Source organism: Molossus molossus, unplaced genomic scaffold (genome assembly GCF_014108415.1).
Source record: "Molossus molossus isolate mMolMol1 unplaced genomic scaffold, mMolMol1.p scaffold_m16_p_4, whole genome shotgun sequence".
Lineage (NCBI taxonomy): Eukaryota > Metazoa > Chordata > Mammalia > Chiroptera > Molossidae > Molossus > Molossus molossus.
This window is the reverse complement of record NW_023425377.1, coordinates 68822196-68849169: the sequence shown is the minus strand read 5'-3', so window position 1 is coordinate 68849169 and position 26974 is coordinate 68822196. Positions and strand designations below refer to the sequence as shown.

Below are 26974 nucleotides of genomic sequence, written 5' to 3'. Positions count from 1 at the left end.
GAGATAACCTCCCTGCTTTCAAAGTCTCAGACACACCCACCCACAGAGTGGGACAGACAGCAGTGGTGAAGCCTTCCTCCACAGGGCAAGATGTGTGTCCTAACCTCCCATGAGCAGAAAAGCCAAGTGTGCAGGCCAAGATCACTCCTGTGGTCACGTTGTCACAGCTTCTTAGCCCTTCATCCCCAGTCAGGTACATGGTGGGGGCTGGGGTAAAAGGGTTGGGGCTGAGGAGGCCTCTTCTGTCTATACCCCTTGAGGTCATTCCCACTTTCCAGCCCTTGGCCGTTTCATTGAAAACGATGAGCTAAAAAACCACATGCAATAAACAAGAAGGAGCAGCCAACAAAATCTCTTAAAATCTCAGAAATGTTCAATAAACACTTGCAGAGCGAGAAAATAAATAACATTGCAGAGGAGCCAGCAGCTCCCTTTCTCTGTTACTGGGGTTCAGGGTGCATGTATCTCCCGACAGGTCTTGAGGGCAGGCCAGTCCCAGCTCTCTAAAGGCTCCTGGCGGCGGTGCACTCCTTCCTCCCCCAGATGCTCACTGGTCAGCTCCTGACTCTCGAGAGCCTTTGGGCCTCAACTGTTTCTCCATCCTGGCTCCCTTCCTGGACCAGCTGCCCAAAGCCCTGTTTCCTCTCCTCTGCACATAGGAGCTGCTTCATCAGCCGACCAGAGCCCCCACCGGCCATGCCATAGAGGGTCAACAAGCTGGAAACTTGAGCTCATCCCCAGCTAGGTCTGACTGGCTTGGCAGCCAAAGGGAAAACCTAGGACCTCTGGGGGCTCTGGGTGGAGGCAGCTTGATCCCAGCCCCAGATGCCAGCAGATGCCAGCCTGTCCACTTGACAGAAAAACACACGCTGGCCGCCTGCCCCAGGGTGTTTCCAGAAGAGAAATTTAATCTAATTTACATACTTCTAGGTACATCAATAACCAAAATGTGGCCACTGAAAAAAGTTAAAAGATTGATCAGCTCCCGGTTTCTAGCTGGCCCAGGATCACAAAATAAAAAGATCCACGTTCCTTATTCTCTACACAAATGCGTTTTTAAAAAAGTGAAAGGTCTAGGGAGCTATACATAGAAAGGAACAGTGAAAAGAGGGAGGGGGTGGGGATGGGGGAGGAGAGTCCCACCCCATCCCCTCCAGGGCCCGGAGCCCCCAGAGGCTCTGGGGAACCTGGACATGGCAGGAGGCAGCTGTCAGCTCTGAGCTCTTCCCAGCTGGGAAGGCCCCTCTGGGGGGGGCAGCCAACAAGGATTTCCGTGGCATTGTGGGCTCAATGGGGGCTCCCAGGCCCAGGTGGGCCCACAAAGGGAGCATGCCTTCCCCTGAGCAAGCACCGTGGCATGATGTGGTCGTTTGACTCGGGAACTGGGGGGCTGGGGCAGATCCCGGGTGTCACGAAGTGTGTGCGTGCATGCGTGTGTGTGTGTATGTGTTTGCATGTGCGTGCGTGTAAGAGGATACTCATGGGGCAAGAGGGAACCAGGAGAGGGGGTCTTTGGGGTCTTTACAAATGGCCACAGATGGCAAATAGAACCCCCACCTGGCTGCTAGACATTGGGGAGTGCTGGCCTTCTTCCCATAACCTGATCACCTGCCACCAGACACCTGGCCTTGGCCCTGGCTGGACTGGGTAGGTGTGGCCTGAAGGAAGATGCCCTGGGTTTGGCCCCAGAGTCCTTGAGCTGGGGAAGGGGCGCCCTGGCTGTAGTGTGCCCGGCCCCCAAGGGTGCCGGTTTGAGGTTTTGGCTTGCTCCTTTGGGAACGGAAAAGAAAGAGGGAAGAGAGGGAGGAGGAGACCGAGGAGGAGGAGACAGAGGTGGCACGAGAGAGATCTGGAATGCTTTTGTGTTAGGGTGCCTCTGCCGCCGCTGTCTGTGCTGGCGGGGCCTGGGGCTCCTCGGGCGGGGGATCTGCTTTGGAGAAATTCATCTCCAGGATGTGCCGCTGTAAGTGCCGCACCCACTCCTCCTGGATGGAGAGAGGTCCCTGGAATTCCACCTCACAGAACCTGCGTGGGGGACAGAGAGAGGGAGGAGTGGCCAGTGCCCTGGCTACACCGTGAGTGTCCAGCAAACCTGCTGTTGCTCAGCGTTGACAGAGCAAGCCCCGGATTTGAGGGAAAGGAGCCCAGAAGCCAGATGTTCCCTGATGAACAGCGACCTCTACGCATCACAGGGTACTGGCCAGGTCCCCTGAAGCCCCATCTCTATGTTCAGGGCAGTCTGCTGGCGCAGGTGCTGAGTATGGGCCATCTGGCTTCCCAAGCATCTCCACCATCTGACTAAGAATGTGCTCTGATTGGAGAAAGCAGAGAAGCAGATCCTGCCCTGCCAGGCTGCAGTATAGAAGGATGAAGCTGGGGAAAGGAGGGTCAGGCACTAACAAGCACCTTCCCTGCTCGTGCACCAAACCCACCAGCTCCCAGCTCTCACACCCTAAGGAAGGTCTCACAGCACAGAAGCCTCAAACCCAAGCTTGTGGCTAGAGAGACTTAGGTTTGAATCCTACTTCTGATTTGTCCTGTGTGGCCTGAGGCAGCCCTCTCATTCCAGACTCCCAGTTTCCTAGCCTCTGACATTCACCTAGACTTTGGTAAAAATGAACTAAGACCTATTTTTTTCTTAATCAGGAAGACACTTGTTGAGAACTTACTGTGTTTCAGACACAGTCTGAGTGCTTTATAAACATTCAACTCTTAATCCTCATAACAAATCCATTTGTAAGGTGGGAATTATATAGGTGGGAATATTGAGGCATGGAACAGAAAGTCCTTGCCCAAGGTCACTAAGCTGCTAAGTGTCAAGGTCTCACTGGCTACAAAGCTCAGGGTCCCAGCCTCATGCTCTGAGGTGTCTCTGTCTGTGAGGAGCCCTTAGCCCAAGCCCAGCCCACCCCAGGGCATTGTTGAGGTTCCCTCTCCCAATCCTGAGCAGCCCCTGTTCTGTTCAGAGGCTCTGGGTGGCCAAGCCCAGGCAGGTAGCCTCCCTCCTTCCCTCCCTCTCCCAGGGACCTCATACCTGCACTTGAGAGTATAGATGTTGCCGACGAACTTAACCAGTGACGTCTGGGGGGGACGGGGCACCAGGGAGGGGACTGGCCGGACCCGGGGTGGGGGTTGCCGCACCTCCTCCAGCTTCTGCTGCAGGTCATTGGCTTCCTCGCCCCCCCTGGCCGCAGAGGTATCTGCAGGGCGGGCTTGTCGGCGCTCAAATTCTGAGTTGGGGTGGAGGGGAGAGGGATAGGAGATAAGCTGGAGGGCAAGGCCCCTGGGGGAGGTTTCTGCCTTCAGCAAATAATGGGCAATTACTGTGGGGATTTGTAAGATGGGCCAGCTGGTGCCTGGATGCTGCCTGGCCCTGGTGACAGGTGGGATGGCAGATGGATAAGTGAATGGGTGAGCAACTGAGGAAGTGACTCCAGGGCAGATGCACAGTAGAAAACCTGGGGGAACAGTGGGTGGACCCTGCCGGTGTCCAACACCCTCATGACCCTCTGCCCCCAACACTCACTGTTGATGTTCTGTCGCTGGTGCTCCTCAGCTTTCACAGTGCCCGGTGGGCTGGCTGCCAAAGGCCGATCACCACTGTCAGCTGCCCGGCCCGCTTCCGGCCCTGGCTCACCCCCAGCACTGCGGCCCACCACGGACAGGCCCCCAGGTGCCAGCCCCAGGGGAGGCCGCTTGTCGCTCTCACGGCCATGGCCAGAGCTGCGGAACTTCTTGGTGAAGGGGCGGCCACCCTGGATGTAGCTGCGGTAGGCGCCCACCTTCTGGGGCCGGTGCTTGATCCACTCGCTCAGCGTCTCGATGGGTGAGCCATTCACGCACCACTCAGTCACACCGAACTGCCGCAGGTGCGCCCGAGCATGGCTGGCCAGGGCCTTGCGGTTTTCGAAGTAAAGGCCACACAGCTCACAGCAGGCCTCAGTGGCTGCAGACAGAGGGGGCACTGCTGAGCCCCAGTCCCAAGGGAGCAAGGGTACCCAAAAGTCGCAGCCCAGGTTCGGAGCCAGTCCCGCCTCCCACTGGGGCCTTGACCCCTGCTAAGGGTGGGCATGCGTTTGGCAGTGCCCAGCCCTGCAGGCCCCAGCAGATGCCCTCCCAAGACCCTGCCACCCACTGCTTACAGGAGTGGGAGGTCTTCTCATGAAGGGTCTTTGCCTTGAAGGGCAGTTCAGTCTGGATGTAGGTCTTGGCCTTGACCTCTGCAGGGAGGAGGCGGTCCTCCTGCAGGGGCCGCTTGGCTGCCACTGAGCCCAGGTAGCTGGTAGCTGAGGGCTTGGCACCAGTGATGGGTGCCAAGCTGAGCTCACGGGGTACCTGGGCCAGCCCAGCTCCTGGTTTGCCTGGCCGGCCAGCCATGGGCACCAGTGGCAGGAGGGGCTGCACCGACCCAGGAGCCGCTGTGGGGGGCCCATCCTCAATCAAGGCAGGGGCCAGGTCTCCAGCTGGAGGCTCCTTCTTGATGAGGCACGACTTGGACTTCTTCTTAAGGATCTCCCGAAGTGTGTCGATGGGCGAACCATTGACAGACCACTCAGTCACACCCATCTGTCGCAGGTGGGAGCGTGCATGGCTGGATAGGCCCTTGCGGTTCTCAAAGAACTCACCACAGAACTCGCAGCGGATGTCACGCACTGGCTCTGCCCGTGATGCTGCAGAGGGTTTGGAAAGAGGGGAAAAGAGGGAGGTGACTAATGGCAGAAAGCCTCCAAACTCAAGGCCAGTGTTAATTGCCCTGCTGACCCATCCATGCAACCCCATACCAGAATGACCTGTTCCCTCATCTTCCTCCAGTGGCCCTTGTTTACATCTAGTCTTTCTGCTTGTTTTTTTTTATTTTTTATCCTCACCCGAGGACATTTTTCCATTTTTTTGTTCAGGTAGAGTGGGAGGGAGAGAGAGGAACAGAGAGAGAGAGAGAAACAGCGACGTGAAAGGGACACATCGAGTGGCTGCCACCCACACGACCAACCAGGGCCGGGGACATGCCCTTAGTGGGAACCGAACCCGGGTCCCTCTGGACCGCAGGCTGACGCTCTAACCGCTGAGCCAAACTGGCCAGGGCTTTCTGGTTTTGTAACCTCAAAGTCTAGTTGGTTTCCAGAAGACTCCCTGTGACATGGTTACGTGCTAAGGAGCAAGCACTCCCTTGATCCAGGGCTCAGATGCCAGGGTGACTATGACCCCATGTGATGCTAGATAAGCCATTTGCTCCCTGAGCCTCAGTTTCCTCCTCTCCTCTGCAAAGTGGAGATGAAAACTTCCATCTCCTAGTGTTACTGGGATGGCCTAAAGCGGGAGCAGTTCAGAGCACATGACACCAAACAGCACCAAGCAGCACATGAATGCTAAGGCCTAAGGCTTGGCCATCCTCATCTGCTGGGCATCAGCCAATCTGACAGTGCAAGAGGGAAATGACTGACAGAGACATTACAGCTACTGCAAACACAGAGCTTTTTTTTTTTTTTTTAACGTGGCACCTTGCTAAGTGCTTTATATCACTTCAGAAAACCATACAGAGTGGGGACCATGCTGATCTCCATCCTCCAAAAGAGGAAACTTGCCCAAGGTCATATATTGCTAGTACGGGGTAGCTGAGATCCTAACCTGAACCTGACTCCCACTTAGTGACCACAGATGTCAGAAAGACAGTTTAGACACCAACTTCTGGTGGTTCTCTACTCCTGCCCATGGCAGACATTACTAATTGATCGCTGCAATCTTTCTCCCTGGGAATCTGGTTGGTAGCCACTAACAAATCAATTGAAGATGACACAAGAAATAGAATCATTTTGCCATCATTGAATGTATGAATGGAGAGTCAAATAGCAGTTCAGTTGGGGTTCAGCATAGCAGGACCATACAGGTAGCCCCTAATCTTCTGGAACTGTGTATCCTCCCTTCCAGTTCAACCCTAGGCCTTTTGGGTACCTGGAGGGCAAGGGGGAGGTAATTCCCCACCTGACCTGTTTTCCCTACCTCACCCCAGGGTCACACTTACACAGGTTCAGGGGGGCCATGTCTTCCCGTGGCGCCACCCAGGGACCCTCAGACGGGTGCAGGTCCCCATGAAGGGCCCCCGGCAGCATCTCACGTTTGATTTCCACACGCATTTGTTCAGGCTTCAGTTTCTTGGACAGGGAGGATGCGGTCAGGCCTGAGAACATCTTTCGGGCCGTGGGAGGAGGAGAGGCAGTTGGTGAGTGGCCCAGGGGGCTGCCTGGTGGTGGTGGCAACTTCTTGGCCAGGGGCGAGAGGTGAAGGTCTGCAGGGCTGCGGGCTTCCAGGGAGCTGCCAGGACCTCCGCTGCCCACCACCTTGGCCAGGACTTTAGGGCTGGGTCCAGGTGGATTGGGGGGTCCGCTGGGCCGGGACTGGGTCCGTCTCTTGAGGATCTCCCGCAGTGTATCGATGGGTGAGCCATTGACATACCACTCAGTCACACCCATCTGCCGCAAGTGTGAGCGCGCATGGCTGGAAAGACCCTTTCGGTTCTCAAAGAACTCCCCACAGAACTCGCAGCGGATGTCTCGAGCTGGTTCTGGGCCAGAGGCTGCAGCAGGAGAAGAAAGGAGTGGTTAGCACCATGGGTACCATCAGCATTGTCACCTGCGGGTCTCCTGGTCAGCTTGGCAGCAGCACACCCACAGGCTGGGGTAGTGGTGGAGGGCAGGTCAGGGAGCTGAGGACCGGGGTGGGGGCTAGACACCCAGCAGGAGCAAGGGGAAGCTCCAGAGAGCCATGGGCCCTCGGTCCTGGTGGAGAAAAACGGAACCAATATTCCACAGCTCTGCAGGTCCCGACAAGGATTGGGGCAGGAAGGCAGGAAATGGTAGCCTAAATACCATGTGCCATCCAGACCAGGGACAATCACGGGCACCTTCCACACCAACAGGCAGCACCCCACCCTTGGCCTTTATTCTCAGGGAAGGTCACAGCATGGAGATCAAAGGCCAAGAGGGAGTTGACAGCCGACTGCCAACAAGATCTCTGGGCAGAACCAGCCCACTGCCAAGGGCCCCTGTCTACTCCCTGCCCCAAGAGGGAGGGAGTAGGGAGGGGGCTGCGACCCCCCCGGGAGGGGCTCCAGGGCCCGCAGGGAGGAGGGAGGCAGCTGAAGCGAGAACCTACAGAGGTTGAGAGGAGACGGCTCCACATCAGAGGCCCAGAAAATGCCGGCGGCTGTGGCGGCCGAGAGGTCCTGCTTCCCCCATGGGCTGGCCATACCAGCAGCCTTCAGCTTGGCCTTCTTGGCCGGCGGTGGGGGGGGGAGCAAGGAGAGGGCCGCAGAGGCGGGAGGAGGCCGCCCCAGCTGGGCCAGCACGCCGCGCCCGGGTGGGAGGCGATTCTGGACGCCGACCCTCCTGATGAGCCCGTGGAGCACGTCTATGGGGGATCCCTTGGCGTCCGGGTCGCTGACGCCCAGGTGGCGCAGGTGGGCGCGGGCGTGGCTGGACAGGCCCTTGCGGGTCTCAAACCAGGCACCGCACAGCTGGCAGTCCAGCTCTCTGCCCCCGTCACTATCTAAAGCTGCGGAGACAAAACACAGGGGGGGGGTTCACGGCCGCCACCTTGGCCGCCCCTGGGGGACTGAGGTAGGAGGGCCTGGTGTGATTCTTGGTTGCTCAGGCCGTCCGGGGTCCAAGACTTATGTCGCAGATTGATTTTAAGAGGTTCTGGGAAGTGGGAAGTCCTGCTTCCTGTCTTGCCCTCTGGCATCAAGATGAATGTGGAGAGCTCAAGGATATGGGTTAGAGATTGTAACCCACTTCCAGTGGTCTAATCTGATACCCTCGGGCCTTCTTCACTGGGTCCCCCAGCTATGGGAGCTGTGCAGGGTAGGTGGTGGGTACAAAGCAGGGCCCTGCCTGGCTGCCCAGCATCATGCAGCCAAAGGCACACCTGCTCAGGGCCCTGCTCCTGAAAGCACAGCGGACTACGGAAGCAGCCTCATTGGAACCTGAGGTGCCAAATGGGGGGCCCTGTTGGGCAGGGCACCAAGACCCTAGGCTCATTCCTAGGCTCTAGGGGCCACAATGTGTGGAAAGGCCTGATTTCCTAAGAGTCACCCAAGTTAAACCTGCTTACTGAGCCTGAGGGCTTTCTTCCCACACCCTACTTAGCCAGACCCACAGGCAGACTGGACCCGGCACAGTCAGTGGTGCCTCTGCACTGGACTGATGGCCAAGAGCATGTGAAAACAGGGACTGGACCTCCTGTCAGGTTGCCCACTTATCTACCTGCAGGACCTAGGATGCCCCAGGAGAACCCTGGTTCCTTTTACTGCCCTAACCCTCAGGCCCAGATAAGGTGAAAAGCTATCCCTAAGTGGCAGCCACAGACAAGCCTCCAGGGGAAGAATAGCCAAGTAAAGTGGGAGACAAGTAAAAATATGCAGTGTGGCCAGCACAACAGGAGACTCAGCACTGTGATCAACATTCTGACCCAGTTGACCCAGAACACAGGAGCTGCAGTCTCCGTTGCCCCCACCCTGGACCCTATAGCCCAACCTGAGGCCCCCACCCTGCCAGTGCTGGCACCTCCCTCGGCTCCCAGGACCCACACTCACTGAGGTTCAGGGGCCCCTCGTCCTCAGACTGAGGCCACTGTGCCTTTGGGGAGGCCGGCCGGGGGCTCAGGGACAGCTGGGGGCTCTTGTCCTCAGGATTCTTGGGGGTAGGGGAGCCTGCCAGGGCCAGTGGTGCCTTCTTGAGGAGTGGGGAGCTGGGTGGGTGAGCCAGGCCCTTGGCTGAGAAGCCAGGAGGCGACTTGATGGCCTTGTTGACAGCAGGGGCATCCAGGGGCTTGGCCAGGGTGAGCAGGCTCTGTCGGGGGGCCCCAGCGACCACCTCCTTCGGAGAGCTGGACTTCTTAGTCAGGCCCGGAGGCAGCCCGAGGGGCGTGTCAGGCAGGCCCTTCTGCTTCACGAGCTCGTAGAGGAGGTCGATGGGGGCACCGCTGCTCTCGGACTCTGCCACACCCAGCTGCCGCAGGTGGGAGCGTGCATGGCTGGACAGGCCCTTGCGTGTCTCAAAGCAGGCACCGCAGACCTCGCAGGTGGTCAGGCTCTGAGCTGGAGGGCAAGACAGAGGCCAGGAGAGCCAGCTGTGAGACCCCACAGGCCCTGCTCTCCCACTTCTCTTCCCCTGGGTCCCACTCACCCAGGCTCCTTATAAGGGTTTTGCTTCAGTCAACCCCATATGACCCTTAAAATGACCCTAATGAGGTGGGAACTGGCCTATCCAGTTTGCAAATAAGGAAACTGAGTCTCAGAGAGTGGAAGAGTTATGACCAATGGCACAAAGCAGGAGGCAGAGCCCTACAGTGGTCCAGCCAGTGAAATGCCTTTCAGATCTCCAATGTACCACAGTGTCCTGGCAATAGGTTTTCACGCAACTGCTGACCTGCCAGCCTCATGCTTTCCAGAGCTAAGTCCTGGCCACCCTCTGCCATTCAACTCATACCCCAAACACTGGGTTGAAGGCTCCAGCCAGTCTCTGTGGTACCCTGCACCCTCTTCTGCAGAGCCCTTATCCCTGCCTGTCTGCTTCTTTGCCTCTGGCTCCCCAACTTCATGACCCCAAGGACAAGAGCCAGGTCTGTTTTGCATCTTTCACATTCCTGGGGGCCAGCAGAGTTTGTCACTAATCAGTAATGACCTGAGAATCAGCATACAGACAAGACAGTATCATGAGGAAGATCACATAGCTAACTAACAAAGGTCAAAGTCAGCCAATGAACTGGGTCTGAGTGTGAGCCCTTGACAACCATGACCACTGCTTCTCCGGATGCCCCTCCCTCGCCCAGTGAGGGTAAAGCTCAAGGCCATGCATGCCCAGGGCAGCAGCAGCTCAAAAAAGAAGACAGCTGGTATCTCCTTGGTGCTTTGTGGTGCAAAAAGAAAGCTGTGGCCAACCCGGGGCCCCACATTAACCCCCGGGGCCCCACATTAACCCCCAGGCCCAAGAGCTCCCTGTGAGTGTGACCAGCCTGGCCAGCACCACCGCCCTGCCACCTGGGCCACTCACCCTTGAGGTCTGGCAGCTCTTGCTTGCTGCCATGAGAAACCTCTGCAGCCACTTTGCTGCTCAGCCGACTGGCCACCTGCTCCAGGGCCCCAGGAGCAGGTAGGCTCTTCTTGGGGAGCGGAGGGGAGCCCAAGTCCATGGCCACCATGGTGTTTTCTTCAGAACCCAGGCCTGCGAGGTTGGGAAGACAAGCTCAGCCCAGGTAAGGCATGGGCTGTGTACCCCCAAAATAAGGACTGACAGCAAGAAACATGGTGGTGGGTGGAGCCTTATTCCTCATCCTTGGTGCTTGCTATCGCTCTTGGGGGCAGCTCACCCCATGGTAGTTGAGACTCCATCCACAAGCCCCAGAGACAGTATGATGCAGGGATGTCAAGGCTGCTCACTGACAGCAGAGACTGGGAACAACTTTCACCCCATTCTCTGAACACAAAAAGGTTAGGGGACACAGTGCTAGTCTGAGCCTAGACTCCCATCCTAGGAGATCTTAGAGAAAATCTTTCTCTGGGCACAACTTGTGGAGGAGAGCATTTGTCAGTGTTGGGGGGCAGGTGGGGAATGGTCAGAAGGGGAAGTCAGTGAGAGAAGGCCAGGTTCAGAGGCCCGAGAGGCAGTGCAGAGGCGAGGAGCCAAGGACTGGGAGAAGGACTTGTGGGGAATCTCCAACCAGACAAGACAGCTGGGGCTGCAGAGACAACTGGGAGGTCTTGGGCTGGCCTAGTTAGCATAAACTGAGCTCTAAGTGGGATAAGGTGAGAATGAGGATGTAACTGGGGACGAGTGTAAGAATCACATAACTTTGTATAAAGTTTGTGAAGCATCATCCATCACGCCAGTAAGCTTCCCTGGGTTGGGTGTGCACGAGAACAGGGAGTCAAAGGTGCATGTTCATGGTCTAATTTTTCACAAAAAGAGGCCTGAGAGGCCCACTGAGCCCCAAGTCTAGTGCTTAGAGTATGGAGAGGGCTCTGAGGATGAAGCACCAGTGTGTTAGATGGGGCTTTGGAAGAATTCAGTGCTATGATGGGAGCCAGAGGATCCCTACTCAGTCTGAGTCCTATGGAAGCAAGAAGGCAGACAGAGGGGGAAAGTAGAGCCAGGACACCGAGGACTTTGTCAAAGTCTTCGGGTAAAGTGAAGTGGGCGCGTCTGTCAGATGGAACAGGGACCGTGTCAGAGCTGAAGTGACTTGGAGTGGGTTTCCGCGCCAGAGAAACCAGAACTCTGGCAAGGAGCGCTCTCGGGGCTCCAAGAGGAGCAAAGGGCATCTGTCACACGGGGCGAGGGACCCACAGGGTGGCGGTGGAGATTGTTTCTGAACCTGAGAGCGGCGACAGGAGGCCTGGGACCGCGCGCGACTGGAGAGGCTGGGGGGAGGGGCACTCCCAGAGACTGGACCGTGGGCGTCGGGGGCGGGAAAGGGCAGACAGGACGCCAACTTTGCCCTCCCCTAACCCTCCCCGGCTCAGGCTCTTACCCGGCGCGGGTGCGGGCGCAGGCCCGGGCCCCGGCTCCGACTCGGCCTTGGGCCCGTCCCGCGGTGGCGGCGGCGGTGGTGGGGGTGGGGTCAGTGGCGGCGGAGCTGGGAGAGCCCCGGGGCCCGGGCTTGGGGGGCTGGGCGGCGGCGCCCCCGCGGGCGCGCGCTCCCGGACGCCCCCTGCGCGCGGCCCCGCAGCCGCCTTGCTCTCCGCTTTTGTCACTCGGCACTGGGCGGTGGAGGCGGCCATCTTGGCTCCGGCGCACGCGGGGCGGCCGCCCCAGGCAGGAGCAGTGGAGCTCCGAGCGCCGCCACCGATCCCTCTCCGCTCCGCCCCTCGGTGTGCACCCAGGGCGGCCGGCCGAACGCCGAGCGCCGAGCGCCAGGAGCGAAATCATCGTCCCTACCCGCGCCGTGGCTCACGGATGCACGCAAGCGGTGCCCCTAGCGGCTGCCAACACCCGCCCCAAACCCGGCAGCCCTAAGGCTAGGATGGGAAGCCTCCAGCCACACGCATTCACCTTAACAGCCTCCAGGTTCCCAGACACCGGAGAGGACCTAGGACCTACCCTGGGACCTGCTCCATTCCCTTCTCTGGAAGTCTCCCCTCTGGGTCGAGGATCCTGGAAGATCCCTGATTCCCAACCGCGAGGATCCCCCCAACATCATCCTGACCGCACTGTTGCGCAATCCTACAGAACTTCCCACATGGCTGGCACCACATTTTAAGCAAAACCTGTTTCTCTCTAACACCAAGCAGATTGTCCCCAGCTGTTCCTTGACAGCTGGGTGGGACCAGAATCTGACCGTTGCCCCGCCCCCAACTTGGCACCCGCCCCCTAAAGCCCACCTAGGGAGAGGTGGGAGAGGCTTTTAAGGACAGCTTTGTAGGGCTAGCGCCCAGACATAGCCCTAATCTTGGACATTCTTCCTCAAAGCAAGGCTCCCAGGATTTTCTTAACCATTCCTTAACTGCCCACCACCCCCAACCCTTCATTGAACGACTGATCTAGCTCACCCTCACAAGGACAAGGCCAGGGCAGTGCTGGGCTGCTTCCTCACACTCTGATGGTTGGCTAGGTTCCTCAGCACTAACTAGGAGGCTGGCACACTGGTCTCCTGGTGGAAACAGCTTAGCCAAAGCTCAACCTGGCTGCTGGGTGTGTAAGAGTTGTGAGAATGACAAAGAAAGGGACAGGGCTAGAGTCTACGAACTGCCAGCTGTGCCTCCAAGCCACCACAAACCTAGCTAGGTGTGTGAGCTGAGTGCCCAGGGGGCAGTCTCCAGCAAAGGCAAGAAGCCTGAGGTCAGGTCCCCACTCTATCTCTCCCCAAAATGTGACCTCAACCTGTCACTATCATCTCTCTGTGCCTCAGTCAGCTCTTTGTCCAAGGAGAAGAGAGGGCTTTGATAGCCCTCCCCTCCCTTTTGGGGACCCTCAAGTGCCCGTCACTGGTAAGGGGGCTTGAAGATGGGAACAGCATATCTCAGAATATCGATCGAGGTAGGACTCTGGAAGCTCCAGACAGGAGAAACAAAGGAAACCTCAGCCCCAAGCAGCCCCTGGACACCCCACCCCTCCCCATGTTCAGGTACCTTCTCCATTCCCCAAAGCCCACCTACTCCTCACTGCAGTTCTCTGTCTCGAGGTCCGGTAAAGGCTTCTAAAAGTCATGTTCCACAAGGCTGTGTCCCTCCATGATGCCCAGCACCAGGCCAAAATATTACTTCTGCATTTCCCAAGCCATCTCACTACACAGACCACCAAACATGGTGTTCAGAAGTCTAGCTCTGCAGCTTTGTGGCTATGGCAAAGCAGATAACCCGGTTTCCTTATCTGTAAAACAGGAACACAACAATCCTTAGCCCCACGGAATTGCTTTGTGGCATACATGAGATGAAACCTTAGTACACAGCAAGCACTCAATTATGGGAGCGATTATCACTGCTGCTGGACAAATTAGGCACCACTGAAAATCTAGAGTACAGATTCTAGATCCACACTGCTCAATAGGATCAGACAAACCCTGTACATTTCGAGTGCTCAATAGTCATATGTGACCACTGGTGACCTTGTAGGACAGTACACATTTCCATCATCTCAGAAAGTTCTACCAAATGGCACCGCTCTAGATAGAAGATGTTATTAAGAGCAGGGATCTGGAGTCTGACCTGCCTGAGGTTTCAAATCCAAGCTCCACCACTTCTGGCTGTGCGACCTTGGGTAAGTTAATTAAGCTCTCTGTGCCTCAGTTTCCTCATCTGTAAAATGGGGTTCATCATACCACCCAATAGGGTTGTCATGAGGATGTATATGAATTTTTGTTTGTAAAGTGCTTAGAACAGTATCTGGCTCCTAGTAAGAGCTCAGTAAGCATGTTAAAATCATTGTTGGGGAAGCGGTGTGGAACTGGATCCAGGAGGAGCTCTGGGCCAGCCCAAGTAAAACACAAGCAACCTGAAAGTGGTAGGGTGGTTGTGGAGTTGCCAACATACTTTGTAGAGTAACTTGAAACACTTTTAGGAAAGGGGAGTGGCTGCCCCCCTCCCATCTCTCCAGGCTCCTGGGAAGGGTCAGGGCTCCACATGGGCCCACCTTCTCTCCCCTTACCATCTCCGTAGGCTGACCCAGGGTCCTCAGCCCAGGTGGGTGGGAAGGGCACTGTGAGAGGAAAGCGGGGCCTGCGGGTGGACAGATAGCCACCAGGCATCCCCCCAGGCTCATGGCCAAGGGGGCTGGAGGGCCTCTCAGCAGCCGAGGTGGCCAGCAGCTCCTGTAGGATGTTGATGGGTGAGACGGTGAGCTCCCAGTTAGTGATGCCAAAGTCACGCAGGTGGGCCCGGGCGTGGCTAGAAAGACCAGCCCTCGTGTCAAAGCCGGCCCCGCAGAAGTCACAGCGCATCAGGCTGAAGGTGCCAGGGTCAAAGTTAGCCACTGTGGAAAGAGAGAGGACATGGACTGCCTGGGTGGGAAAGAGGGGATAACTCTCCAGCCCCAGCCCTCTCTTCTCTGAGGACTGCTTACCCTCCGAAGATCACACACCTGGTGCTGTTCCTCACCTGGATGCCTCCCTTCCCCTTCACCCATCGTGCTCCTGCTTGGGTCAGCTTCTGAGTCCCCCCAACACTCCCCCCAACTCTAAGAAGCCTTCTCTCCTGTGGTACCACCCTCAACAGCTCTTAGCATCAGGGACCCCACCCTCAAATACTTCTCCAGTTGTGGATTTGCAATCATTTGGGTGAGTGATCAATTAAGACCCTTCTCGTGTCTAGAGCTCATATTCCCAGAGCTTCCCCTATCACAGCCTCAGTCACACTTATCATAACTGCCTGATTTTGGGGCTGTCCGCCCATGTCCCTCACCCTCAGTGCACATGCGCGCGCGCAAACACACACACACACACACACACACACACTCAAACACCATACCAGCACTTCCCAAAGTGGTCTCCATGTCTGCCAGCATTAGAACCACCCAGGGTACTCATGTTGGAGAAAAACCTCTGGAATCAGAACCTTGGTGCCTGGGACTCTGCATACCTCACAGGCAGCCCCAGGGATTCTGAAACCAGCCAGGGTCCCATCATTGCTGTGACAAGGCAAACTCCAGGAGAGTGTTTCATTCACTGCCATCGCCCCAATGCTCAAAACAGTGGGGACCTCACTCAGTAAATATTTGTCAAATGAAGAAACCAATGAAATCCCTGCCTGGGACTGACTCCTCTGCCTATACTCCTTCCTCTAGCTGCTGGAAGGGTCAGAGCATGGGGATATCCTCACACCTCCACCGAAGTGGTTGCCTTTGCTGCGGCTCCCAGATCTTTCCAGAGGGGAGGCCCCAACTTCACCCAGCTTGGTACTATGGGAGGATTTACAGTGAGGGTTGTTGGTTGGTTCAGACTCGGCTGCCCAGCTGTGTGTCTCGGGGGCCTCAGAGGGAGGCAGGTGCTGGAGTGAAGCCCCCCTACCTTTTTTCTTCTTCTTCTGAAAGGAGAACCTGCGTTCGATGGCCTTCACCTCCTCAGCAGAGATGAAATGCCGAACATTGTAGCTGACGCCCACACGGTTTAGATGGCCCCGCACGTGGTTGGCCAGGCCGATGCCATTGTGGAAGCGATCAGGGCAGTAGGGGCACTTCCGGTCCTCATGCTTCAGTGCCACTGCTGGGTCCCCATCCAGGATTGTGTCCAGCCCCAACGAGCCACCCAGTGGTGCATCCAGGAGCAGGAAGTCCAAGGGGTGTGTGCCCCCCAGCCCCAGCTCCTCGGGCTGCAGCCTTGGGGGTGCCCTAGCTGCCACAGCCAGGACCTGAGACCTCAACTTGGCCACCAGCACAACTGGCACCATCCCAAGGAGCTGCTGATGCTGTGCTGGTGAGGCCTTGGCTGCCCGCAGGGCTTCTCGGAAAGTCCGCTTCAGCTCCAGGGCTGGTTCTGGGATGAGGCCAGGGACAGCAAGGGATGGAAAGACCCCATTTTCCGAGAAAAAGTCCATTTCCGAGGCCAGTTGTATACCCTCCTCTTCCTCTTCACTCCAGGGGTGCCTCTGGTCCCCCAGTTGGGCTGGGAGCCCCTGCAGATGGACAGCATTTTTGCTTCTACAGGGCTGTAAGGAATACGGAGTGGATGCTAGTGGTGAGTGAAAGGCTGACCTTCCCAGGGTCGTCTGGCTCACACTGTGCGGTAGTGGCTTTGACAGTGGGAAATCCCTTGTGCCAAGCTGCTGGCAGCCTGGGCCAAAGGCCAGGCTGGGGTCATATCCAGTAGGGTTCTTCCGCCATGTAGGGGCCAAGAATGGCTCAGCGATGCCAAAGTAGTCCTCAGCAGCTTCAGGGAAACGGGCATACATACCCTGGCTGGTGCCAGGCTGGCTGGAAGGGTCCTCCTCAAATGCCTCAACATCCTCCTCCCACTGGGGACGGGTGTGCACAAGACTCACATGCTCCCTGAGCAGGCTCTCGCTGGGTGCTGGGAAGCCACAGAAAATGCAAGCATTGAGGCCTGAGGAGGCTCCATAGCTGAGGCCTGAGGGCTGATAGCTGAGGGAAGTGGCATCGGGGCCTGGGCTGCCACCCCCAAAGGGCTCCTTGGCAGCCTGGTCTGGTGACTCACGCACGTGCAGCTTGGCATGCTGCACAAAGGCTTTGGAGGAACTGGTGCCAAAGACGCACTTGGAGCATTGCAGCCGTGCCTCCCGGCCCTCATCATTTGGGATCCGCTTCAGCTTCTGGATTTCTTCGAGGATCTTCTCCCTGGAGGCCTGGTGCAGCTGCCGGTGCTGCTCCAGGGCACAGGGATCCGTGAAGGCCCAGCCACACTCACTACAGGCCAGTGAGGCCAAGTTAGCCAGGGGCTCCTGGCCTGGGGCTCGACGATGCTGATTCATGTGCTCCAGAAGATGCTCCTTCTGCTTGAAGTAGATGCTGCACTCCACACATGGGAACACAGTTGTGTCTGTGTCCTCATCCTCATCCTCATCCGGGCTGGCCACCCCCTCAGCCACTTCCTGTAGCAGCTCACACAGGTAGGGACCGGTCCGGACGCGGGGCAGCAGTGGCTGCAGTCGCTCCACAGATGCCTCCGAGTTCACCGTCCAGGTTTGAGTGGCCACTTCCGTGGCTGACCTAGGCAGGCACCAGTCCACAGTTGGCTGGGCCAGACCCTCCAGGTCTGTCAAGTGCTCTCTGGTGCCTACCTCCACATCCAAAGTCTTTGTGGTATCCTCTACAGGTACCAGTACTGTCCTGAAGGAGGTGAGAGGCGGCGGTGGGGGTGGCAGGTCCAGGGGCAGCCCTGCATTCTGGGGTAGGGATTGCTCATCTGCACCTTGGAGCCAGTTGAACCTGGAGTGGCCCTGGGGTGACTTCTCCAAGAGCTTCGGTTCACCCTGGTGGTTCAAGAACCTTCTAGAGCCCTCGAGCTCACTGTGGGGCTTCACAGTTCTCATAGTGACTGAGTCCTCGAACCTCTGCTCAGATGGGATGCCCTCCCCAGCTTCCTGAACCAGGGGGTGCTCCCAGAGCCCCCGGCCATCAGGGAGGCCAGAGAAGTGGCCCAGGAGTTGGGGTGGTGGGGAGCCTGTCCGGAAGTCCAGGCTGCCTCCATCCCAGCAGCTGCAAGGAAGTGCCAATGGGGACAGGTTAGCCATGGGCTTCAGTTTCCCTTCCTTGGGCAGGGGAGAGGGGTCCTCCCAGTAGTCTGAGATAGGCCAAGACTCAGCCCAAGAGCGACCTCAGAGTGGCCAGGAGTGTGGGGATGAGGGTGGGGAGTCAGGGGAGTACATGTAGACTGTTCTAGAGCTGTTGGGCCAAAGGCCAGATTCAGCTCCCAGGATGCACCTGTGCATATAGATATAGATATAGCCTAGCCCCGTTGCATAGTAGGGGAGTATGTGGAGACCACATAGGGGTCAAAGGTGCGCTCCTAAGCCTGATGACACAGTCAACTCTCATCTGTCCCCCAGGAAGGCCCAAGGCTTTGACTCATGGCCCCAGGCTGCTTTTGTATTAGTCCTCCTCGAACTGGGGTGACTTAGTTTATTTAGTTTCACCTTTCCAGAAAATTTGCTGAAACTCTGTGGCATGAACTACTCCAGGGATGTAGCTCCCCCTGCCACTCCCACTCCACACATGGCATCTCCCCTCTTGGAAGGGCAGAGTCAGGAAGGGTGCAAAGTCCTCACTCAGCCTCTGGCCCCAGTGACCATGACCTCCTTTGGGGGAGGGGGAAGGTGAGGCCACCTCACTGAGCCTCAGTTTTCCAGTCCTAAAAATGGGACGAGTCCCAAGAACCAGGAACTTCCATGCCCTTATGCAACATCTAAGGAGCTCTCTCATATCCATAATAAAAGAAAACTTAACACATGACAGGTGCTTATTTAAATGATCCTAACCACAGCCCTTCAACAGGGGATCATGACCACGTGAAGTGAGGGTGAAGATGACACAACTCAGTGTTGGAGAAACCTTCACTTGGCCCGAGCCTGGCTCCCAGTCAGCCCATGACTAATGTGGATTCTTACTATGACTGTTTTTGATCCATCTCCCTCATTTTCAAGATCCTGCCTCCACAAGGGGCTGTTGACCACACCGAGGGGCCAGCCAGAAATCACAGGGTCACCTCTCTAAGCCCCATCAGTGACATAAGATATTAACAGAACCATTCCCCCAGGGCTATGGAAAAAATTCAGTGGGGTAAACCTGTCCAAGAGCCCAGCATACAGTAAATACTCAATAACAGAGAGCTATTCTTAATCCTGATATGACTATTACTTATTGGCACCCACCAAGCCTTTAAATAAAGGGTTACTGCTGTCAGCTTGGCTGTTGATTTCTTTTCCTACCCAACATCCCTTAGATCCTCAAGACAAGTTGGTGAGATGCATCTTAGGGACTTTACAGATGAGGAAACTGAGTCTCAGAGAGGCCTGGCATCATTCTAACGGTCACCTGGCAGAGACAGGACTCCAAGGGTCCAATCTCCAGGTGCCTGCCCCTCTGGCTCTGCTCCTGGCAGGAATAATGAGAGTTGACTGTCTGTGTTCATCCCAGTCTCCCCACCCCACCCCCTGCACATGCCCAGGGGCTTGCCTGCTGGAAGTCACCTTTTCCTGCCTGGTCTCCTGATTCCCTCCAGTCCCCTTCTCACTCCCGGGGCTTCTCTCAGGCCTGGGTACATCCTGCTTGCCCCCCTACCCTCCCTGAGGTCAGGGCCAGCGTGGCACTCACCAGCTGCTGATCCGATGGGTGGCGGAGGTGGCACGGGGGAGGGCTTCGCTGAGGCCGGGATGGGGCTGCCCGTCTGCAACAGAGAGGGGAGACCCTGAGGGGCTTGGGTCCCCCTGGCCGGAGCCCTTTGCACCCCAACTCTGGAAGCCCTACCGGGCACCTTGCAAGGGCCCGGCTCCCCAACCCTCTCCCCTGAGAGGCCTTTGGCCTCTACAATCCTGAGCCCTGAAAGGGGTTTCCTTGGAGGAATCCCCTTAGCTCTCCTGTGGGATGCCAGGGGCTTGCTGCCTTCTATGGTCCTCTGCTCATCCCTGCTAGGCAGCCAGGGTGATTTTTTAAAGTCACACACTGGTAAAAACTCACCTGGCTCCACATACCTACAATAAAAGCCAGATCTCAAACCACCTTCTACAAGGGCCTGTGATGTCAGACCTCTGCAGGTCTCTTTAGCCTCACCTCCCTCTCACCCCTCATTCAATCCACCCAACTGCTCCTGAAGCCTCAAGCCCTGCTAACTCTTTCCCTCGGCTTGAAGAGTCCTTCCCTAGCCACCTGCTAAAGTGAATTCCTATGATTTTCTCTCTTGTCATCTATTTCATTTTTCTTAGCACTCTCTGAAACTGTATGCTTATGTCCTCTGCTATGTCCTCTGAAACTGCATGCCTATGTCCTCTGCTAGCATGTAAGCGCCCCCAAGGGCAGGGACCTTCTCAGCCTCATTCACTGTAGCACCCAGCAACTGGCATACAACAGGTGCTCAAACAATACTAGCCAGATGATGAGTGAGGATCCTTCTAGCCTGAGCTATGGAGATCCCATCCCTAACTTCCAGACCCCCTTTCAGACCTACATCCTAGAATCAAATCCCCTCCTGGGACCCCTCACACAGATAGAGCCAACTCTCCATTATCCGCCTGTGGAGCCAATGCATGGAGTGATCTGGTCTGCACCTCTTCTACTCACCACCCCTGTCTGACAACATGCCAATTGGGGCTCCCACCAATGGCCCGGGCCATGGTTAGCACACTGGAGGAACTTGCACCCCATCCAGAGCCCAACAGATGTAATTGCTGAATTAGTATCAATTTGAAGGGCCAGAAAGAGGACTAGTACTGGGGCTCATCTTTATCCAACTCCCCACCATCAAATTTGCTCAGGACAGTGAGAGCTGACTGTCAGGAACCCAAGTAAAGTATGGGAAGGATGAGTAGAGGGGTCAGAAAGTTGTGATCACTGCTGAGGGTCTTTGTGCTGAGCGTGGGAGAAGGGCTATGACTATTGTGCAGCTTTCCAGGGGTGAGGATGCTAATGGAGGTATAGAAATTCATTGTACAGAGCAGTTTATCACCCTTGGTGCTATTCATATTTGGGGCCAGTTATTCTTTTGTGGGGGCTGCTCTATGCATTGTAGGATGTTGATTGAACAGTATCCCTGGTCTCTACCCATGAGATGCCGGTAATCTCTGCCCCAACCCCTGCGGTAATGACAACCAAATATGTCTCCAGATATGGCCGAACTGTCCCCTGGGGCCAGAATCGCTCCTCTGAGAACCCCTGGAGTAGACAGATGAGGAACAGAGCCAGGCCAGGGGTATGCTTGGATGCAAGGGCCAGTGTCAGGGTGGGAAAATGGGATGGGTGGGATGTTGGAAACGGTGTGATAGTTGGGAAAGCCAGACCTGAACCAGCCAAGGGATCAAGATCACAAGTGTCAGAGGTATGAGCTTTTCAAGATGGGGCAACCAGTTCACTGGCAGCAGGCTCAAGCACAGCCACCAGTCTCAGGGTCCAGGCGTCCTGCTTCTGATATTCTGGGACCTCAAGCTCCTGAGATTCTAGGCGTCCCAGATTTGATGATTCTGCGATTGCCGTTGTCTAAGAATGCCATGAGCCAGGGGGCTGCATTGGCCTCTTTGAGAAGCTCCAGTGAGGTTCCTATTTTTAGTGGCAGTGACTTTGAAGGAAGCAGGCCAGGCAGAGCCCCATATCGGAGACATCTGGAGGCCAGGAGCCCACCCAGCCAGTAGGGATCCAGCAGTCCCTGTAGGTCAGACGAGGCACCCAGGACACAGCCATCAGCAGTCACCATGCCAAGGGACCCTCATGGACTCCCGCCTTCTGGGATCCCCAAGAGGTTTGAAAAGGAGAAAGGGAATACATGAAGAGTGTCCATGAGTAGCTTGAATCCCAAGCCAGGCAGCATGGCAGAGTGGCCAAGAATCTAGTCTTTGGAGTCAGACAGATCCTAGTTAAAGGCCCAGTGATGACCAGAAGGGCATGCCTTTCCCACTCCAAGCCTCAGTTTCCTCCTCTGTATAGTGGGCATAGCCACCCACCCAGTTTCACACAGCAGGCGACTGGTGCCAAGGAGAGCACAGTAAATGTTCCATCCACAGAGGCAGCAGTAGTGGGGAAGGAAGGAGGTAGGAATGCCTAGGGGGTTCGGGCTGGCTCGGAGATATCCCAGTTTGGAAGCTGGAAGCTGGCCCCAGAGCCTCAGGCCCCTGCTCAAACCATGCTCGGATTTACTCTCCAGCCTGAGGCTCCACAAGGGCAGATGCATTGTTCATCCCCTTGCCCCCTGGTCTCAATACCAGTATGCACCAAACTCTTCATCAATCCATTTGGACCATCTTAGCCCCCCAAACCTTGGCTGCACCTTGGAGGCCAACCAGAGAAACCAAACATTGGTGAGTAGCTGCAGGGAAGTTGGGGGGCTCCAGGCCAACAGCCATACTAGAGGACAGAGGAGGCAGTGGACGGACACATCTATATCCAGGTGGAGAAGTTTGGAGGTAGCCATTCCCGGGGTGGGGCTGGGTGAGGGCCCAGGTTTTAGAGTGGAACAGCAGCCTCAGTAACTATTCCTATTTATAGACATCACAAGACTCCTGGGGCAGGTGCCCGTGCTAGGGAAGAGGGGTAAAGTAGGCTGCGAAGGCAGCAGGGGATGGGGGGGAACAACATGTCCAAAGCCCAGGTCCTCCTCCAAATTCCAGGCTGAGACCCCACTTAAAGCCATCCCCAGCAGCCACATTCCCCTCCTCCCCAGGCACATGCACTTGATCCTGGTTAATTCCCTGGGTGGACTGAGGACACACCTACCTACTTACCTGGGGCTTTTGCCAGGTAGAGAGGAAGCACCCAATACCTCAGAACCAGACCGAGAAAGGACCCCAGGACCCCAGAGCCTGTTCCCTGGGGCTCCCACAGTCCAGGTCCTGAGCCTGCTCTACAGGGAAGTTGGGGAGCACTGTGGCCTGGGATGGAGTCCCGCCTCTCTCTCAGCCTCTGTTACTAAGGGTTTGGAAAAGGAGATTGCTAAGATTCCCTGAGCTCTGATACCCTGCAGGTCTCACTCTGCCATCCACCTGCATAATACCTGCAGGTGCCACCAGTCACCTCCATGCCATTGCACATATGGAATCCACTGCCTAACTCACTGTTCCTCATCCTCAACTCCTGGATGTCCCCCCAGGCTGGGCCAGACTGGGCTTTCCCCAGCAACTGTGTCATAGCATCTGGTGGTTGATCTTTCTCCCTGATCCTAGATGGCATGGTCCTTGAGGGTGAGGATGGTGTGTGTGCTTGGTCACTGGCTGAACCCCAGTGCCCAGCCTGAGAAGGTGCTCTGTAAATAACTAAGCATCATGAGCATTGCTAAGGGTGAGTGGGGGCACCTGCCTTGATGGATGATGAGGTTAAGGATGAGGGCTGTCAAGCCAGGTTACTGACTAGCTTTATGGCCTTCGGCAACTTAAACCCTTAGGGTCTGTTTCCCTATCTCTAACATGGGATAATAATAACAGAGGCTACTCCACAGGGTTCTTTTGAGAATGATATAAGATGATCACATAAAGGGCTTGACATGTAGGAAACCCCCAACTGAGTGCTTGCAAATTCCTGGAAACCAAGGTCTTCAGGGCAGGCCAAAGAGATGAAGACAGATGTGTCTGGTGCATCAGCCTGTGCTGCCCCCACCACTCTCCAGCCATGCCAGGCTCCTCCTTACCACAGGGCCTTTACACCGGCCATCCCTTCCACCTGGCTTGCCCTTTCCACCATTCATTCCAAGCTCCACTCAAATTCCACCCCCTCAAAAAGGCTTCCCCAGGTCCCCCAGGCACAGGCCTGGAACTCTATTGAATACTTTCACAGCATCTGTCACTACCTGTCCTTATTTATTTGATTGCTTGTTGTCTCCCCTACTAGAATGTCAGGCCCCTGAGGGCTAGGACTTGTGCCTCTTTTGTTTATGGCTGTATCCCTAGCCTAGAACAGAGACTGGCACACAGTAGGTGCTCAGTATTTAATGAATAACTAATCTTAAGGTTGGGACAGCATGAGATCCCCTTTTGCTGGGTAAACTGAGGCACAAAGGGGTGGATGGCATCCCTGACTATCCAATCTCTCCCAGCCACTAGAGGGCACAAGCTGTTTTGGCTCATGGCTCAGGAGCAGGACTCGCCAAGACAGTACAGCAAGAGAGAGCCAGGATAGATTGTTCCATGGGGAATAAGTGGGCTCAGGGCAGGGAGCTTGGAGTTCTAAGCTGGGCACCTGGACACAAGGACCCAATTAGTGAGCTCAGAGGAGGGAGCCAGGCAGATATGAGTTTAAGTCCAGTTCCTTGCCATCCACTGTGGGTCCTTCATCAGGTCATTGGCTTGCAGGGCCTCTGTTTTAACAACTGTAAAATGCAAAGCTAAGCAGAGTGCAAAAAGAAGGCTCTGGACCCAAGAATAATCTGTATCCCAACTCAGCCTCTGCTGGGCTGGGTGACCTAGCCCTCTTTGAGCCTTGGGAACTAGGCTGGATGCTACCCCAGGGCCACAGGGCCCACTTTCTTACCAGAAATGCCACCTCTGCCATCCAGAACGTCTCGGGGGCCCTCCTTGGTGACAGGCAGGTAATGTGTGGATCGGAAGATGCCACCATCCCCCTCAGCTGCCTCAGCCCCACCTTCGATGTCCTCCCTCGGCGCTGGGCCAGGCAGTCTTTCAGGGCCTCGAGGACGGTCTGGGGCAGCCAGGCCGCCTGCCAGGGGTCCATCCATTGATGCTCTCTGCTTGGATCCACTCAGCTGCCAGAATGGCTCAGTGAGGCATTGTAGATCTGGGGGCAGAGAGCCACGTGCTTAGGGGAGGTAGGAAAGGGATTCTGCCTTAGTTTCTCCTTCCTTGAAGCCCCAGTCTTCACCCTTGGAGCCCAGTACCTCAGTTTACCTCCCAGCCCAGGTAAGCTAAATAAATTGTGCTGAGTACAGAGAACTCCTGTCCTGTCCACCATGTACAGAGAACACCTCTTTTACATAGATCCTGTGCTGCCTCAGTTTACCTATTTACACATGCACACTCAGCCACCTTGTTTTATTCCAGCATTAATCCTATCACTTCTCACAGATGCTTCTCTTTTGCACCTTCCCCAGTTGTGTCCTCACTTCCATGCACACATATACCCTATGCTCATGCCTTGGCATGCAAGCCAGCCACTTCTACACTCTGATTTTATAACCTGTCTAAAGTGCCCCCATTATTACCCCTGCACTTTTCTCACACTCCAGCCCTCCCCCAATACAATCTTAGGGTTCTCTAGCATTAATACCTTCACCCTCACAACAGTCTCAAGATTATCCCCTTTGCTTTCCCCCAACATTACCCCTCATGCACACCCCAGCCTGGGTTCCTCCATTCCACCCTCCCAAGGTCTCTCTAGTCTGCAGGCAATAGGGATGGATGGGCTCCTGGTCCAGAAATGAGGACCCTGAGTAGGCCACAAGGGTGGGGGCTGTCCTCTACACCTATAAATACCTTCAAGGTAACGGCAGAAAGTGAAGGGCAGGAATGAGGCGCCCTCCCTGGGGAGATGGTGGGGAGGCCGGGCCCAGGCAACCGGGGCGGGGCCGGGGTTCCAGGCCTGACTGCAGGCGCTGCCCTGGGGGCCTGGGGGCTCCCAAGGGGCCCGTCCGTGGACCGGCAGACGTGGCGGGGGTCCCTGCCCAGGCCTGGAGGAAGCACCTGCGGGTGCTCACCGAGTGGGCAATGCCGGCGGGGAACCGGCGGGACCGCAACTTCGGAGCACTTTGGCAGCGTGGGTAAGGGGGCTCCAGCCTAGACGCCCCCCGGGAGTCGCAGGGGTGGGAGTGGCACCGCGCCAGCGCACCCCTCGGGGTACCAAGGTCCAGGAGCTGCGCCCTCCGCCCGTGCATCTCGGGGTGGGAGACCCCGCGGGACGCGCGGAGGTGGGGGGGACACCTGCCCCAAGACCCCCGCTCCTCTCACCACCTGCGCGGCCCCGCCCCTAACTAGGCCCCGCCCCTGAAGGCCCCGCCCCGCCCCCCGCCCCGGGGGGTCCCGCCTGGCCCGGCCAGGCCTCCCCCTCCCCGCGTCGGCTCCGCCCCGCCCGCGGGCTCCCCAGGCCAGACCGGGCCTCACCGGGGAGGCGGCGCCGCCGGCCAGGCGCCGGGGCTCAGAGCTCCCCTCTTTGGTGCGGCCGTCGCTGCCGCTACTGCCGCTGCCGCTACCGGTGCCGGTGCCGCGGCCTCCGCAGCCGCCGCTGCCTCCACCGCTCCGGGGACATTGTCCCTTTAAATCTCTCCCCCCGCTGCCCCGCCCCCCCGGCACGCCGCCGTGACCTAAGCGCGACAGCCCCGCCGCGCCGCCATGATGGGGAGGTCCGGGGCGTCCCCCGCCAGCCCTCCCCTGCCGTTCTGCCGCCCCAGCGGTGCCCCGGGAGGAGGATTGGTCAGCGGGCTCGCGCCATATTGGGAGTGGCCAGGCAGGTCACCCTTAAAGGGCCCCCGGCCTGAGAGTCCAGGGAGAGGCTCTATTACCATGACAACACTCTTGTCCTCCTGTCCCCAGTGGCTCTTCATCACCCCACGGGTTCTTCCAATGCAATGCTGGCTAATAGTACCAGAAGAGTGGGGAGAGGACAGAGAAGTTCCCCCATGGGTCACTCATAGATCATTGAGGACTCCACCCAGCCAATCCTTAGCCTTCAGTCCCCTATCAGCTACCTTCTAACCACAAGCTCACTGCCTCCTTCCACATTATCCACACTGAACTTCAGCACCTCCATGCCCCCAGAGCCTGCCCTAGGTTCCCACTGCTAAGCCCCCCTTCTCCACCCAACCCCTAGAATTGCAACCTCCAGGACTACCCTATCATGCACACATAAATAGGCCTGTTGTCTTCTCCTAGCCACCCATCCACATGTCTAACCACCCATTCATCTCCCCACTCATTCATCCACACAGTTAATCAACCATACATCTACCCACCCAATCAACTAACCACTTATCCAGCCACCTCTCCAACACCTATCCATCCATCCATCCATCCATCCATCCAAACGCCCACTCAAACCAAATGCCCACCCACCTCCCATCTACTACTTAGCCATCCACCACATAACCAATGTCTGATCCCATTATCCAACTAGCCACCCTCCCAAATCCTCACACCCATCCACCCACCTGAACATCCACTCAATTTACCCATCCATGTCTTAGCTACCTGTCCATCCATTCACCACCCAAGTAAATACCTCCTTATCCATACAACTCTCTTCCCTGCACAGAACCTTTCACCAAGTTACCCAAATATCCATCCATCCATCAATTGCATATTTACTTGGTTGTCTCCTAGAGTGTAAGTTCCCTGAGGACAGGAGTCCTGTCTAATTCATTGCTATTTCCCCACTGCTCAGCCCAAGAGTCTCAG

General features: G+C 56.7%; 1 protein-coding gene across 5 annotated transcripts; it reads right to left on the bottom strand.

The window, feature by feature from the left end:
- Window positions 1–881: 881 nt before the first annotated feature.
- On the bottom strand, window positions 882–25748 carry WIZ (WIZ zinc finger). 5 transcript variants are annotated; one of them, XM_036241078.1, is made up of 13 exons: window positions 25685–25748; window positions 24102–24365; window positions 19251–19323; window positions 15493–17636; window positions 14136–14459; window positions 10047–10217; window positions 8588–9091; window positions 7150–7548; window positions 6020–6571; window positions 4143–4670; window positions 3527–3946; window positions 3035–3230; window positions 882–2025 (listed from the first exon to the last, which is right to left on the bottom strand). In XM_036241078.1, exons 2-13 carry the CDS (start codon window positions 24304–24306, stop codon window positions 1866–1868), a joined length of 5676 nt encoding a protein of 1891 aa, XP_036096971.1. In that variant the 5' UTR covers window positions 24307–24365; window positions 25685–25748; the 3' UTR covers window positions 882–1865. The 5 variants fall into 5 exon arrangements, with proteins under 5 accessions (XP_036096971.1, XP_036096974.1, XP_036096973.1 ...); XM_036241081.1 differs by lacking the exon at window positions 10047–10217; XM_036241080.1 differs by lacking the exon at window positions 25685–25748 and having other exon boundaries at window positions 24102–24454.
- Window positions 25749–26974: the final 1226 nt, after the last annotated feature.

Bases quoted from the DNA above. Each gene is read 5' to 3' on its own strand.
- WIZ (XM_036241078.1), bottom strand. From the start codon at position 24,306: ATGGATGGACCCCTGGCAGGCGGCCTGGCTGCCCCAGACCGTCCTCGA. The intron at 10,218-14,135 runs GTAAGGGGAGAG...CCAACCTCGCAG, and splicing joins TGGGTCAGCCTACGGAGATG to GCCTGGGTTCTGAAGAAAAC. The intron at 7,549-8,587 runs GTGAGTGTGGGT...TTGTCTCCGCAG, and splicing joins CGAGGGGCCCCTGAACCTCA to CTTTAGATAGTGACGGGGGC.